Here is a 14,094-nt window from a genome sequence, read left to right as displayed (position 1 = left end):
GATATGAATCCAGCCAGGACTGGATGGAAGATTAGTGGGACAATATTGGCAATTTGAGTCATGGTCGGGACCTTTTTTAACAGTTTTAATTTAAGTTGTTTATCTTTTCGTTTTTCGTCGTGGGCATGGGAAGGACTTTTAAAACTATTTAGGCTAAATTCCATCAAATGTTTTCTTAGGGAATCTTGCTTTGGACACTAAAATATTCTGCTTTAAAGTTTCTTTTTCCTACTTCCTTATGTACGTGGATAAGTTAAGTCTATATATTAGAGAGATAATCTCTTAAATCATCTCCAAATGTGAATTCAATATATGATTCATTAGATGAGATTTATTATATAACTACATCTTGGAACAACTCATCCGTTTTTACTTCAACGGTGAACTCAACATGGGTTCATTAAATATGGCCCACTAACTATTAGTAATAAATTAATAAAAAAAAAAGTAACAGTTATAATTTTATTATTATTAAATTATGAAAGTATCGTTTCTTCCTGAGAGCAGCGTGACACAACTCTAATCGTGAACTCGCTAATAACTGAAAGTTACGTGATTACACGCTGACGAACGAACTCATTTGACTACCGTTTGAGATGCTTTTAGCTTAGTTAAGATAAAAGTTAATCATGGTAGTTATCATTTTTATGTTTTTAATTTTCATATGAACTTATGCATGTAAATAGGGTCACTTGTAGTTATTATCAATCAATTGATCAAGTTAACAATTATATTTTTCTCTCAAATAATATTTCTATCTATAATTCTAATAATATTAGAAAAAGTTAAGATTGCCACAATGAAATTGTGATAGTTTGAAGAGCCAATAATCAAATGGAGTGAACTTTAGATCTTTGAAACAATGTTGATGTGTGGTGAAGAATGAATTCTTAAGTTTCATTCATTGATTTCACTCTAATAGAAGGTTGGTCAAATGATCAAAATCATCTTTTATTGTTCTCATACCTAGAAAAGGCGATCACCAACTACTGAATAAATATACAGTTTTATCGTATCTGTAATGTGGTGTATCTATAAGGACTTCTCTAAAATTCTCATTAGTTGCTTAAGAAAAATACTCCCAAAAGTTATGTCGACTACTTGATCATCATTCTTAAAAGATAGCTAAGTATTATATCAAATTGTAATTACAATCGAGATTGACCATGAAAACTATTATGAACAAGTAGGAATATGAAATCTACTGAACATGGTGAAAAATATAAAAAAGTGGGGTTTGAAATGTGTATTTTTTTTTAAAAAAATATTGAAATAATTTTGAAAAACTTTTTCAAATATATATAACTTATAATTTTTTCTTAAACGCAATTTTTGAATTAATTATCTTTAACAAAATAAGCACGTGAATAAATAAACTTAGAGTTTTATACTAGTTCACCGTCAAACTAGTAGTTAGGTATAATTCCTTTAATTTTGAATATTTTTTAACTAAATCAATTGATATACACTACCGGAATATAAATTATCAAAGTAGTCATACTCTAGTTTTCTAAATTAGGCTTTTATTCATATGTTTTCAATATATTTCACTTTTCTTGTTAAACAAATTTAGAATTTTTCACTATTGTAATGTAAATTCTTGTGGTGGCTGATGTTAATAGCCTTCGACGTTGAAATCAACTTTACGTAGGCCTTATCAAAAATAAATATGTTGTCTCTTATGTGGCTACTTTTCAAGAAAACCTAGTTTAATTGGAGACAAAGGGTGACATTTTTAAAACTAACACGTAAGCAATTCGAAATAGATCCAATGGTGCTAAAATCAACCTCTGTGCATTTAATCTTCTTAAATATGTTGACAATCTTCCATCTAGTGATTTGATATGTTCTTCATACCATACTCAATATCATGCCAGATGCACTTCACTTTTTGTACCATACACATGTTATTAGACAATGTGCAAGCTTGTTAACATATGCATTGACACAAATAGTTGTGTTCACCCGACGACGTGACTAGATGATCGCGAGTTTATGACCTACAAATTATCATCTCCACAATTAAGCATGTACTCTTATAAAATTTGCTATCATACAAATAATTATGGGTCACTGTTTTTGGATAAATTTGGTACCAACTTATTTCTTGTTTAAAGTAGATTTTGAAAAGGTATATGATTGAGTTGATTGGGAGTTCATAAAAATACTTTGTCATTCATGGGTTTGTTGAGACTTGGATGAAGTGGATTGATGATTGTTTAATGATTACTTCAATATCAATGTCGGTGAATGGTAGTCTGGTGAATCACTTGTTATAGGAAAATGATTGAGACGGAAAAATCCATTGTCTCTTTTCCCATTTTTAATTGTTGTTGAAGGAATCATTGCAACAATGATTAGGTAAACAAAATCGAGATTGTACAATGGTATACCATTTTGGTAAAATTGAGGAGTTGAATGTAACACATTTTACAATTTGTGGATGACACACTAATAATGGGAAGAAAAATCAGGCAAGTAACAAATTTATAAAATAGGATTAAAAAAGTTTTTATTTCTATAAATGTATCATATTTTGTTTTTAGTTAATCTAAAAGTTTCCTTCAAACAATGGTTCTCAAATGTTTTCCTATTCACAATTTTGGTCTCTGTTTTTATGTCAAGTCATGTAAATTATTTTAAATTTTGAATGATTTTTTTGCAAGTATGTTTAGAACATTATAAAAATTCCACCAATAAAAAATTAAATATTTGTAACAAAATATTAATTAAATATAAATTTTTAAGCAATAAAATCTTAAGAAAAATCATATTTCATTCATTTATTGTTAAATAATTATAATTTTTTGTGGAAGATATTATTAGAATGTTCTAAATATGCATACAAAAAATCATTCAAACATTCATATGATACAGATGAATTGATTTAAAAGCAATGATCAAAATTGATGATGAAAAATATTTGAGGACCATTGTTTGATGAAATTTTTTAGAGGGACTAAAAATCAAACATGATATATTTATAAGGACCAAAAACTTATTTGACCATATAAAATATGTGTTTCAATTGTTTGAACTTATTTTGGGACTTAAACTTCCACAAAATTTTATTGATAAGAGGGAACATAAGACCATCATAACTAACAAAGACAATAAATGTTTCCAATTGAAAAGTGGGTAAACTTCAAAAAAAAAAAATTTAGAATCATTTCATTTACTCGATAAACAAGAGACTAATCACCTGAGATAATACTCTACAATAAAAACGTACATTTCACAAAGACAAAATATTTGAGAAACACCAAAAACAATAATCGAACAAATAGGATTTTCCAATGACTTTTTAGGAGCAAAACATGGCGAAAAACCACTCAACAAAAACTTTTTTGAGAATCCAACTCATAGTTTCCAATGAGCAAACTCATTTGAAATGATTTCAATGTTTCCCAAGGGCGGACTATTGTAAAAATTTATAAGGAAAAAACCGTTGTGAAATTTTTGATAAACAAACCCCTATAAAATGTATTGATATCATTTGACGTGTTGTCAGATAATTTGACAATTTGGTAATATACGTTAAAAGGATTTATGTCTTTAAAAATTTCACAATTTTATTAAAAAAAACAATTTGAAAAAAAAATATTTATTTATTTTTTTCTTTGGAAAAATGTCATAGTTCTAACCTCGTACAAAATGGAATGGGTTTGTGTTATAATAGTTAACCCTAAAAAAACGCGTTCAAATTTCTCACGTGTATACTCCTTGAAAATTTGAATTTAAAAAAAAATCATTGCTCAAATTTTTGAAGGAAACCTTTTGAGGAATACCTATTCATCAAAATTTTTGAAGGGTTGATATTTGGAAAATGTCCATTTTTTAAATATTATTATATCTACCAAGGGTATACCTTTAGTAATTCACATTTTTGAGGAATATACTTTTGGGAAGCATCACTTAAAAAAAATGATGTACTTATTTTTATTTATTTATTCAAATGACTGTTTTTTCTCAAAAAATAAAAAATAATTTTGTTCGTCTAGTGGTAGAAACCTTTGGATTAGGAGTCGTGTTGCACTAATTAAATTCTTACTCTCAACTCTCAATTTATTTTCTATATTTTTTTAAGGTGTCATTAAGGTATTTTTCACATATTAAAATGTGATTTAAATATTTTTTATGGGAGCAAGAAAGAGGAAAAAATTTAACAGGTAAATAAGGTACAATATGTATAGACAAAAGCAACGAGGGTTAAAGGTGAAGAATTTGAAAGCCTTCACTTTTACATTATTGGATGGATGGATATGAAGAATAAAAGTTGGTAATCGAGGGCTTTAGTTTAAGATATTAGAATGTAAATATGGGTATGAGGGAGGACCGGCTACTCAAGTTGATTGAAGGATAATTGTAGCATTAACAGTTAAGTATGAGAACAGCGTGACAATAATTTGAGAAGAGTGGTTGGTACATATTTTACACCACTTTTATAAGAGATTTGTCATTTTTATAATTTTTGATATTTCGTCAACTAGTACTAAAAAATTATAATAACAATCAATAATATTATTCATTAATAATAATTTGTAATTTTTTTTTATCTTTACAAACAAAGTCGATTTATTTATAATCCGTACAAGCTAGATTACCGTATAGACTCGAAATATTAGTTATATATTTTTAATATTTATAAATTATTAAATGTCTTGCAATATTTAACAATAGAATGTAATATTTTCATGTATACGGTCCTGAGATCGATTTTCAAAAGTTGAATTTTTCTACATAGTTTTAGTTTTGATATGTGACTTAATTTATATCGATTTACAATATATACTTATTTTTTACTGTTTAGACATTTAAGTTATTATTTCAATTATAAAAAAAAATGACAATTAACATATATTTGTGAGAATTTATATCTATAATTTTGTTGGAGTTTTAAACATTTTTTAAAATTAGTCGATGAACTATTATCCATATTAGAGTTTGTATATATGATAATATTAATTTTTACTTATATTTAAGTATGAAACATCCAAATTTTATCTACTTATTTGTTTTGTTGTAAAAAAAAAATTATTTGCGAATTTGAAGGATTTAACTTATATATACTATTTGTGTAAAATGTTTATATTAATAATAAATTACAATAATTTAATATTCAAAAATATTTTATTTATACATACTTTTAAAGTAATAGATACCGATAGTTCTAATAAATTGATATTATAAAATATTTTACACTGTACATTTGAATTAAACTTTTTATTTAATTGGATTTTGGTGCTAAGTTTGCACATGTAAAGTGTTATTTTTTATTACATCATGATAACAAATGAGTTAAAAATACATGTTAAGTAATTAAAGAAGTAAATATCACGTGAAAAAAAAAAAACAAAATTCAAATGAATACACAATTTTAATGATTAAACATGTGCTGAGGAACATTTGTTATATTTTGTTAAGGCGTGACACATGTCGTGTTCCACACGTTGCTGTTACACGAACATAGAATTGGAGACACACCAAGTTCAGGTGGCAAAGTATCGGATCTGATACCATTCAGCGTTGCTGAAATTACGAGAGATTAAAAAAATTCACGAAACCCTAGATAACAAACATTTTGAAAAAGAAGAAGAAGAAGAAAACGATGGGATTTAGATTCAACAATCTGAATCCCATTTACAGAACATGCATCACTAGACTTTCCTCTTCAAAATTCCTGCTTCCAGCGCCGGAACCACTCAATTTCATTTCCCCCCAAAATCCACCATTCAAAATACCTAGAAGGTGGCATTTAGGTCATTCTCATCATGATCATGATCATGATCATGACGATCACCTCCCTCAGCATCTCAAAGAAGGAGAGAATATTTTCCGTCTCGGTCTCGCCGCCGACATTGCTTTAGCCACCGGAAAAGCATTCACCGGCTACCTTTCCGGAAGCACCGCACTTATCGCCGATGCCGCTCATTCCATATCCGATGTGGTATGTGGTAACACGACATTCATTGCTTCTTATTGATTGTAGATTTTAGTGGAAGCAATTTTGATTCGTTTGTGATTTTTGTGTTGCAGGTTCTCAGTGGCATAGCTTTGTTGTCTTTTAAAGTTGCCAAGGCTCCAAGAGATAAAGAACACCCATATGGTCACTTGATCTGTATCTACACGCTACTTCATTTATCTCTTATACATATTATACACCAAGTTACTGTTTATTACACATTATGGATGCCAGTTGCTAACATTTCATTCATCATTAGATGTCAACTAGGATTTCTTAACTCTTTCTAACAGTTATTGCGAATAATCTTTAGGCATACAAACTTCACTAAACGCATATAGTGTAAGGGCTTATGTATAACCTATTTTCATAGTAGAAGATAGATTGAATCATATTGTTTTCATATAAGCTATAAGTTGATTTCATGAGCTATTCTGGATAGCTTTTAGAAACTAATCCATAAGTTGTTTTCATAAGTTCTCGTAGATAGTTTCACAAATGCTTATTCCTTTAGATAAACTCAAATAAACTAATCTAAACAGGCCCTTACTCTAGTTCTTCCTATTCATATGTGATTTGCCAAGTTTTATAAGGATTGCATGTCTCTAAAAGGTTTCTCTGTCTTTTTTTTTTATTATATGATTATATTTTTCATTGTATTTCAGGACATGGTAAATTTGAGACTCTAGGAGCTCTTGGAATCTCTTGTATGCTTTTTGCCACTGGGGGTGGTATCGCATGGCACGCTGTTGATATTTTGATGGTATGTTAATTTAAACTTCAATATCTTTATTGCTTCAATCATTTCCATGAACAACCTTATTTAAAGAAACTTCAATTTTGAGCATTTTTAGGCAAGGTATGAAATATAAGATCCTTTGTCTTTTTTCTTATGCTTAGATGTCATTGGTATACACATGCAGGGATTGTCTTCAGCTGGCCCTGAAATGGTTAGCCAAGCAATAGCTCATGAGCACGTGCATAGCCACGAACATAGCGGACATCACCACGGGATTGACATGAATCATCCTATACTTGCCTTGAATATGACTATTGTGTCAATAGGTGTTAAAGAAGGGTAATGCCATTGCTTAGTATTATAATGCAACAGGTTGAAAAGTTCCTAGTATTCTTGACGTTTATTCTAGCCACCTTTGCCAATATTTCATGCATGCTGAATATTACTGAGCTCTAACTAGGTGGTATCTGATTCTCTCTAACTTGAGTTTAAGATGCAAATGAACAGATGTTGACTATAGATGTAATAGTAAAACACAAAAGAGTTATCACCAAATAATAAATCTTAAAACCAGATAATCAAGTTTAATTAAATAAATCCATGAAAAAAATTAGCTACGCTGTTGTTGTAGTTATATTAGCCCAAACACTTCACTTTCCCTGGCAATGTGTCACAGTGGACTTAGCTCCTTAACCTTCCCTCATTTGATGTGTTCTAAATTAAAATTTGGCTATACTTCTGACGACAAAGCCTAGTAGTTTGAGCTCCATTCCTCTGACCGTGTCTGTTATTGATGGCCTCTATGCTTCTATTACTATGCTGACTACTAGGTTTTGTGTTTCATTAAATTATTTAGGAGGCACAGTGTTTCTTCTTCTGCAATAAATCAATGTTGATATTTGCTTTCTTAGTATGCAGGCTTTATTGGATAACAAAACGAGCTGGTGAGAGGCAAGGCAGTGGATTGATGAAAGCAAATGCATGGCATCATCGTGCAGATGCAATTTCATCAGTAGTTGCTCTCATCGGAGTTGGTAAGGAATTTGGATATTTGAAAGATCACTAGGCCAGTTTATCCGGTATAATGTGCTAATGCTATAATACTGGCTTCTAGTACAAGTTGTGTCACCAATCAGGTTTACTTGCTTATTGGGCATTAGTAGGGGTGTTGTTGGGTTATTGATCAATTAAAATCACATGAACTGTTAATTTTTTCATGGACTTCTTTTTTAAAGAGAAAATGGTTATTTGTACATCTTAAAGCTAATGGTTTCTTTGATATTTGACAAACTTTATTGTGTGTCTAAATTTATGAATTGTGTTGTTTTCATTCATTTATTTGTCGGTAAACTATCAACGGATTTTCTGATATTGACGTTGTTACTATTATCACTATTACATTTACATGTTGTTGTTGACTTCCTGCTGCCTAAATTAACAAGCATGATCACAATGGCTCTGAGCTCCAGGTTTCTTATATACTCAATACATTTGATTTGGTTGAAATGAACAGATGCTTCAGTTTTTGTGTAAGATTGGAAGATATTAAAAATAGTATTGATATATAACAAATACTGTGCTTGCCGTCTAAAATCCATCCTTAATGTTTCAGTTATTTAATTTACTCATTTTGAGTCTTTTCTTTTTCCTCTACAACATTCTCAAAGTAACTTCATTGTTAACAATTTTCTAATATTACACCATATTTTAAAATTCAAGGACTTGCAGTTATTATTTTTTTTTATTAGAACCCAAATTTAGTCTCTGAAAGACATCCAATATCAATTTAGTCCTTTCAAAGATTGATTTTATAAATTTGATCTGTCAAACTTCAAATACGCTGTATTTTGGTTTATCCATCCATTTCAATTTAACAATGTTTACAGAAAATGCTGACCTGTGGCACAATGCTGATGCAGCAGCATAATACTTGAACATTATTGGCTAATATTTGAATCTCTGAATGCCAACTGTGTCAATAGTGTTAGATTGAAATGGATTGAGGGGCTAAATTATTAGTAGAGTTGTCAAATTTCTGCCAAAGCTTTATGGCTAGACAAATTTTGTGCCAACCAACCATAGGCCACAACACCTATGATATCTTCCATAGGTCGCAACACGATGTTTATTTTATATGGTGGATTTATACTGACTGCCATAATTCGCCATCTGCCATTGATAGCATTGATTAGTAGGGTTTTGAAGTTTAAGTTATTGTTTTAATGAAACTAATTTTGTAGGGACTTAATTGATAACAAATGTTTCTTTTATGGACTAGAAGTTTAAGGGATTACTATTTTTTGGTTTTAATAACGACTGCAGACTGTTAGATGCTATCTGTTTCTCTGAATAAGTGTGTACCCTTTGCACTGCACAGGTCTTGTTTCTGGGTAATTGATCCATTTACGTCTTGCTAACATTCACTTGACACATAGATTTACATCTCCATGTTAGGTGGTTCTATTCTTGGAGTGAAGTTTTTAGATCCCCTTGCTGGGCTTCTTGTCTCGGTCATGATTTTAAAAGCTGGAGCTGAAACTGGTTACCAGAGGTGCCTTGCTTTTTGTCATATGTTTCTCTTCAATTTATCATCATTCTTTGCAAATTTAACTGATGGATATATATGTGGCTGAGTTTGAATATGTTTTCATTACTATGGTGTCTCCATGTCAATCATATTTTGGAACCTAAAGTTAAACATATATATAGGCACTTGGTGTGGCCCTCATATGAAGATAGAACAGAATATTGAACACACCCGAGCTGGACATAGAAATTTGCTGGATACCTATAAATTAGGTTATGTTTCTCTTGTAAATGAAGGTGTAAATAGTAAATACATCAATATATTGGATATGGCATCTAAATGCAATAGAGGATTTGTTTCGTATCTATTGGCAAATTTGACTATACTGGGGATTCTAATTAGCTTGTTGTTTGTGATCAACTATCAGTATCTTGGAGCTGGTGGATGCTGCAATTCCAGCACAACATTTGGATCCTATTAAACAAACAATATTGCAAGTTGATGGTGTCAAGGTACTTTTTTTCTTTATTTTTACAGTACCGTTTCAGTATTTTGGCATCCTTGGACTTCACATGTGATTTATTTTTCTAATGTCATCTCTTTACTTGAAAATGTGCCGGTTCATGCTTCAATTTTTGCATTCATTACAACCAGATGTTAATTAGTATTGCTGCTGTTTTGCATATGAATATATGAACTTAGATGATATTCTTTTCAATTCATTTTTTTTTTTAATTTCTATGCAGGGATGCCATCGATTAAGAGGAAGGAGAGCTGGTTCATCTCTGTATCTTGATGTAAATATTGAGGTTGGTTCTTCTGAAATTTATATTATTTTTGTTACATGCATCTTGTGTCATGAACTCATTATTTGACCAAGTCTCCAAAACTTACTTGTTAGTTTTACCTTGCAGGTTGATCCCTTTTCTAGTGTTAGTTCTGCACATGACATTGGTGAAAATGTCCGTCATCAAATTCACAAGTCCCACCCTACTGTGGCTGAAATGTTTATACACATAGGTTTGTTGGATGGTTGAGGATTTCTTACGTTCACTGAAACAAAATCTTAGTTATTTGGTATCACAGTCCACCCCCAATATATGATGGTCGTTCTTGACAATTTATGTCTCTAGTATATAACTGAGTCTTCTGAAATTTATACTGTCTGTGATAGTGAGTTATTTTTAAATAACTGTTGAACCATTGCTTATGTAGAGAAAATGCTTAAGCCTGTTATGAGTGTCAAAAGGAAGATTTAAATCTGTTTCCATTTAGGTCAGTCTCTCTGTCTATCTTATGAGTTATTTCACAGACTAGAGGTCTGGGAATCACATTGATGTGCAATTAATTTTATTTTCATGCTCGTTTACTTTAGAATTTTGCAGTCTTTATGACAACAATAATTCACTTGTTTTCAGTGGTCATATTATGATGTGGTTTTCTGATATCTAAACCAGTTTATGTAGTGTGTGTCATGTGCTCTGATGTCTTGTACCCTTTAATTATTTTATTTTCCTATTGGTAAGTGTTAGTTCTCTTGTAGATCCTGCTATGTCACATGTATCTCCCAGTACAACAGATCAGCAAGATAGTTGGAGTGGAGACATGAACCAGAACAGTATTGCTCCTGCTGGAGATAGTAATATTCAAGGAGTAGTTTCTGATATCATCTCAGCTAACTTTCCACAGGTAATAATGTAATATATTTATGTGCAAACCAAAAGATAGTCAAAAGTAAGCTTCAGTTTGGAATTTGATGTGTGTTGGAGGTACCATAGGTGGATTATAGTAACACGACATGCTCAATTTGAACTAAATCAGTCACAAATTTTTAAACTTTCATTTATTGGGGATTTGTTTGTTTTAACGTTGAAGTATTAGTTAGAAGTTAGAACTTAGAAGTGAACAAGTATCTTGCAGTTATTCTAGTACAAGCCATAAAATTTGGGGCATTGGATGGTTGCTATTCTCATTACTATCAGAGAGGTTATCACTTTAAAGGCAATGATAGAAAAGAACCGCCCTTTTCTTCATTAAACAAAACCACTATCTCAATTTTCAAAAGCCTAAAATGATTTTCCATATTGATGAGTTTGGTTGGATGATTGTTCAGGAGGGTATAATATGAGATTGAGTAGTAGAGAGAGAGGGAGAAGACGTGTCTGTGGAGGGATCTTCGCCGTCCTTACTGTTCATTAATTTTACATTAAAAGGGAAAATATGCAAATAAGCATTTCTTGGTTGGAATTTTACTCTCATGAATAGTATTGGTAACCCTTCCATCAACATTGCGACTGAAATTTTTTATTAACAAATCCAATGGTCACAATCCTTCACAACATTGCTTTCCATAGTGGACCACCTATCATGGTGGTCCATCCTATAACCAGCCCCGTTTAAATATTGATCGAAGGTGGCTGAAAGCAAGAGGATTCGATCATCAATGGAAGTATATTTGGATTTTAAAGTTTTGTTAGAATTACTTGTTTTTTAATTGTCTTTACCTGGTGTTCAGATGTCGGTTGAGCGCATAACACGCCACATGTTTCAAAGCAAGATTGTTCTTCAAATTGAGGTTTCCATGCCTCCTGATATCCCAATTCGGTAAAAAAAAAAAAAACTAAATTTGTCTTGTCTCAGCGGGTTACTTTCTAAATGGTTCAGTCTCTCATTGCAGCATATTTTTATTTACCCACAGACATGCAATGGAAATGGCAGAGAAAGCTGAAAGAGAGATTTTGAAGGCAATGTCAAATATAATTCATGTGGGCATCCAGCTACGCTTGGGGCGACCATTTCCACAGTCATGATTAGAACCATCCAACAAGTCGGAAAGCAGATATTCTTGCAGCTCTTTTCATCATTTTATAATAGTTGAAGTTAAATTAATTAATTGCAGTTTTGATCTGCTACAAGTCATACCTAGTATGATACAATTCAATAACCAATTACTTCAGAGTTCTGAGGTTCAAGAGAGGCGATAGGTCTAGGAGACCTTCTAAAAACTTGAAATAATTTATTTGCGCCCATTGGACGTGTTTTATTTTGTATGTTATGACAATCATTTACCTTAGCAGACAGTAGAAAACACCGATTAGTTCCTTCCATTTTGATCTGTAAAATTATTGAATATACGGTTAAATAATGAAGGTGCTGGAATTCTTCCTAGTTTATAACGGAACGTCTTTATACTTTATAAATATGTTCCCTCAGCTGTGTTGATCAGTATCAGATAATTTTGCTTCCACTTCGCCCCATGTTAGAAACATGGGATTAAATATTGTTGGTACCTAATATAATCAAGTAACTTAATCTATTCTATGTGTGTGTGTGGAATTATAATTATAATGGCACACCCACTAACGCGTGGGGGTGGCTGTATGCGACGTGTACCAAAGCAGACAGTGATATTTTTACTGTCAGCTAAGTACGTGTGAACATTGAACAACTGACCTTGTATGAAGTATAGACAATGGGATAATTTTTTTTTTCTTCCAAATAATGAAATGGGTAAAATGCCTGGAAAACAATCCAATCTTAAAAATTAAAAATTGAACCCTTAATATAAAGAAAATCCAGTTTTAATAATATATTCAAAATTTAAGGTATATTTTATAAAAATAAAATTAAGGATATATTATTAAAAAACATTTGGACCCCTTGTTAACTAATTGGGGTATGTGTTATTAGAGTTTAATAGTCTGTTAAGGTTTACTTAAGATATTATAGTATTTATTTGTACTTACATAAGTAACAACTTTAATTCTCGTGCAGCTAAGTATTCATATATCTTATCTACATTTGAATTAAAACAAATTGATAAATTATAAAATATTATATTATTTTAACACAATTAAAAAAGTATTTAAATTATTTAATATTGAATCATGAAAATAAAAACTAAAGATTTTAAATCGTTCAAAACTATATTAAATCATGTAGACATTTTTTAGATTTAAACATATGATTAGTCCATAAAAAATGCAAGAAATTTAATTTAGTCCTTACAAAATAATTTTCTTTGTTTAAGTTGCAAAATGCAAATGTTTTCATTTTGATCCATAATGTCTCACAGTGTTAGTTTTTTTATGATTGAATAATTAATCGTTTAAGGTTTAAATATATAATTCGATTTTAGTTTAAAATACGAAAAATTTAATTTAGTCTCTGTAAAATAAATATTTCTATTTTAGTCTTTACAAAATAAATAAAAATTAGTTTGAATCAATACAAAAAGTTCATGTTGTACCTGATTTTTTTTCTTAAATGAAATCAATTAATAATGAGACTAAAAACCAATCAATCAAAATATATGTTTTGGACTACATATTAAGAGAAAAATATATCATACATCAATTAATTAAAATAAGTTTCATTACAAATTAAATAAAATATAATATAAAAAAGTTACACCATTACAAAATAAGGTTAAACATAATTTTAGTCCTTATAAAATTTTATCTAGTGGATTGCACATGTTTGTAGCTATTTGTCATATTGAATGGTAAGCGTTGGCCATTGTGGCAGAATAAAAAAGAAGTTAATAAGATCTGATTAGCAAATATGCCCACTATAAATGAGTGGAAACTAGTTAAATGTCAATTAAGAACCAAGAATCCTAACCCAAAGTGGGAATGTAGAAATTTCTTGAAGTCCATCATATAGATCTTTAATAACCCTTTTGGGTTTGTCTCCGTCTCTTTCCTAAACAAAAATAAATAAAAGTATCTTTCTAAGTCATGTGCCTACACCCATTTTCAAGGTCTATTTATTTGTTTATTGTCCCAAGTTGTGACAAAGAATCCCCGACCAAATTGTAGTCAAACTAATTCATTATTGGTATGTCTTTTATTTCTTTACTAATTA

General features: G+C 30.5%; 1 protein-coding gene across 2 annotated transcripts; it reads left to right on the top strand.

Moving 5' to 3' along the window:
- The first annotated feature begins 5,412 nt into the window (after positions 1–5,412).
- Positions 5,413–12,404, top strand: LOC101500204 (metal tolerance protein 2). Of its 2 annotated transcripts, XM_012714508.3 has the most exons (12): positions 5,415–5,947; positions 6,037–6,106; positions 6,628–6,725; positions 6,886–7,040; positions 7,620–7,735; positions 9,156–9,252; positions 9,656–9,740; positions 9,975–10,037; positions 10,143–10,248; positions 10,772–10,917; positions 11,744–11,832; positions 11,927–12,404. In XM_012714508.3, the coding sequence occupies exons 1-12, from the start codon at positions 5,609–5,611 to the stop codon at positions 12,036–12,038; spliced, it is 1,476 nt and encodes a 491-aa protein (XP_012569962.1). In that variant the 5' UTR covers positions 5,415–5,608; the 3' UTR covers positions 12,039–12,404. The 2 variants fall into 2 exon arrangements, with proteins under 2 accessions (XP_073223856.1, XP_012569962.1); XM_073367755.1 differs by lacking the exons at positions 11,744–11,832; positions 11,927–12,404 and adding an exon at positions 11,342–11,498 and having other exon boundaries at positions 5,413–5,947.
- Positions 12,405–14,094: the final 1,690 nt, after the last annotated feature.

This window comes from Cicer arietinum, chromosome 4 (genome assembly GCF_000331145.2).
Source record: "Cicer arietinum cultivar CDC Frontier isolate Library 1 chromosome 4, Cicar.CDCFrontier_v2.0, whole genome shotgun sequence".
In the NCBI taxonomy this organism is placed as follows: Eukaryota; Viridiplantae; Streptophyta; class Magnoliopsida; order Fabales; family Fabaceae; genus Cicer; species Cicer arietinum.
The sequence above is the reverse complement of the archived record's forward strand: the minus strand, read 5'-3'. Positions and strand labels throughout refer to the sequence as shown.

Bases quoted from the DNA above. Each gene is read 5' to 3' on its own strand.
- LOC101500204 (XM_012714508.3), top strand. From the start codon at position 5,609: ATGGGATTTAGATTCAACAATCTGAATCCCATTTACAGAACATGCATC. The intron at 5,948-6,036 runs GTATGTGGTAAC...TTTGTGTTGCAG, and splicing joins CTCATTCCATATCCGATGTG to GTTCTCAGTGGCATAGCTTT. The intron at 10,249-10,771 runs GTTTGTTGGATG...GTTCTCTTGTAG, and splicing joins TGAAATGTTTATACACATAG to ATCCTGCTATGTCACATGTA.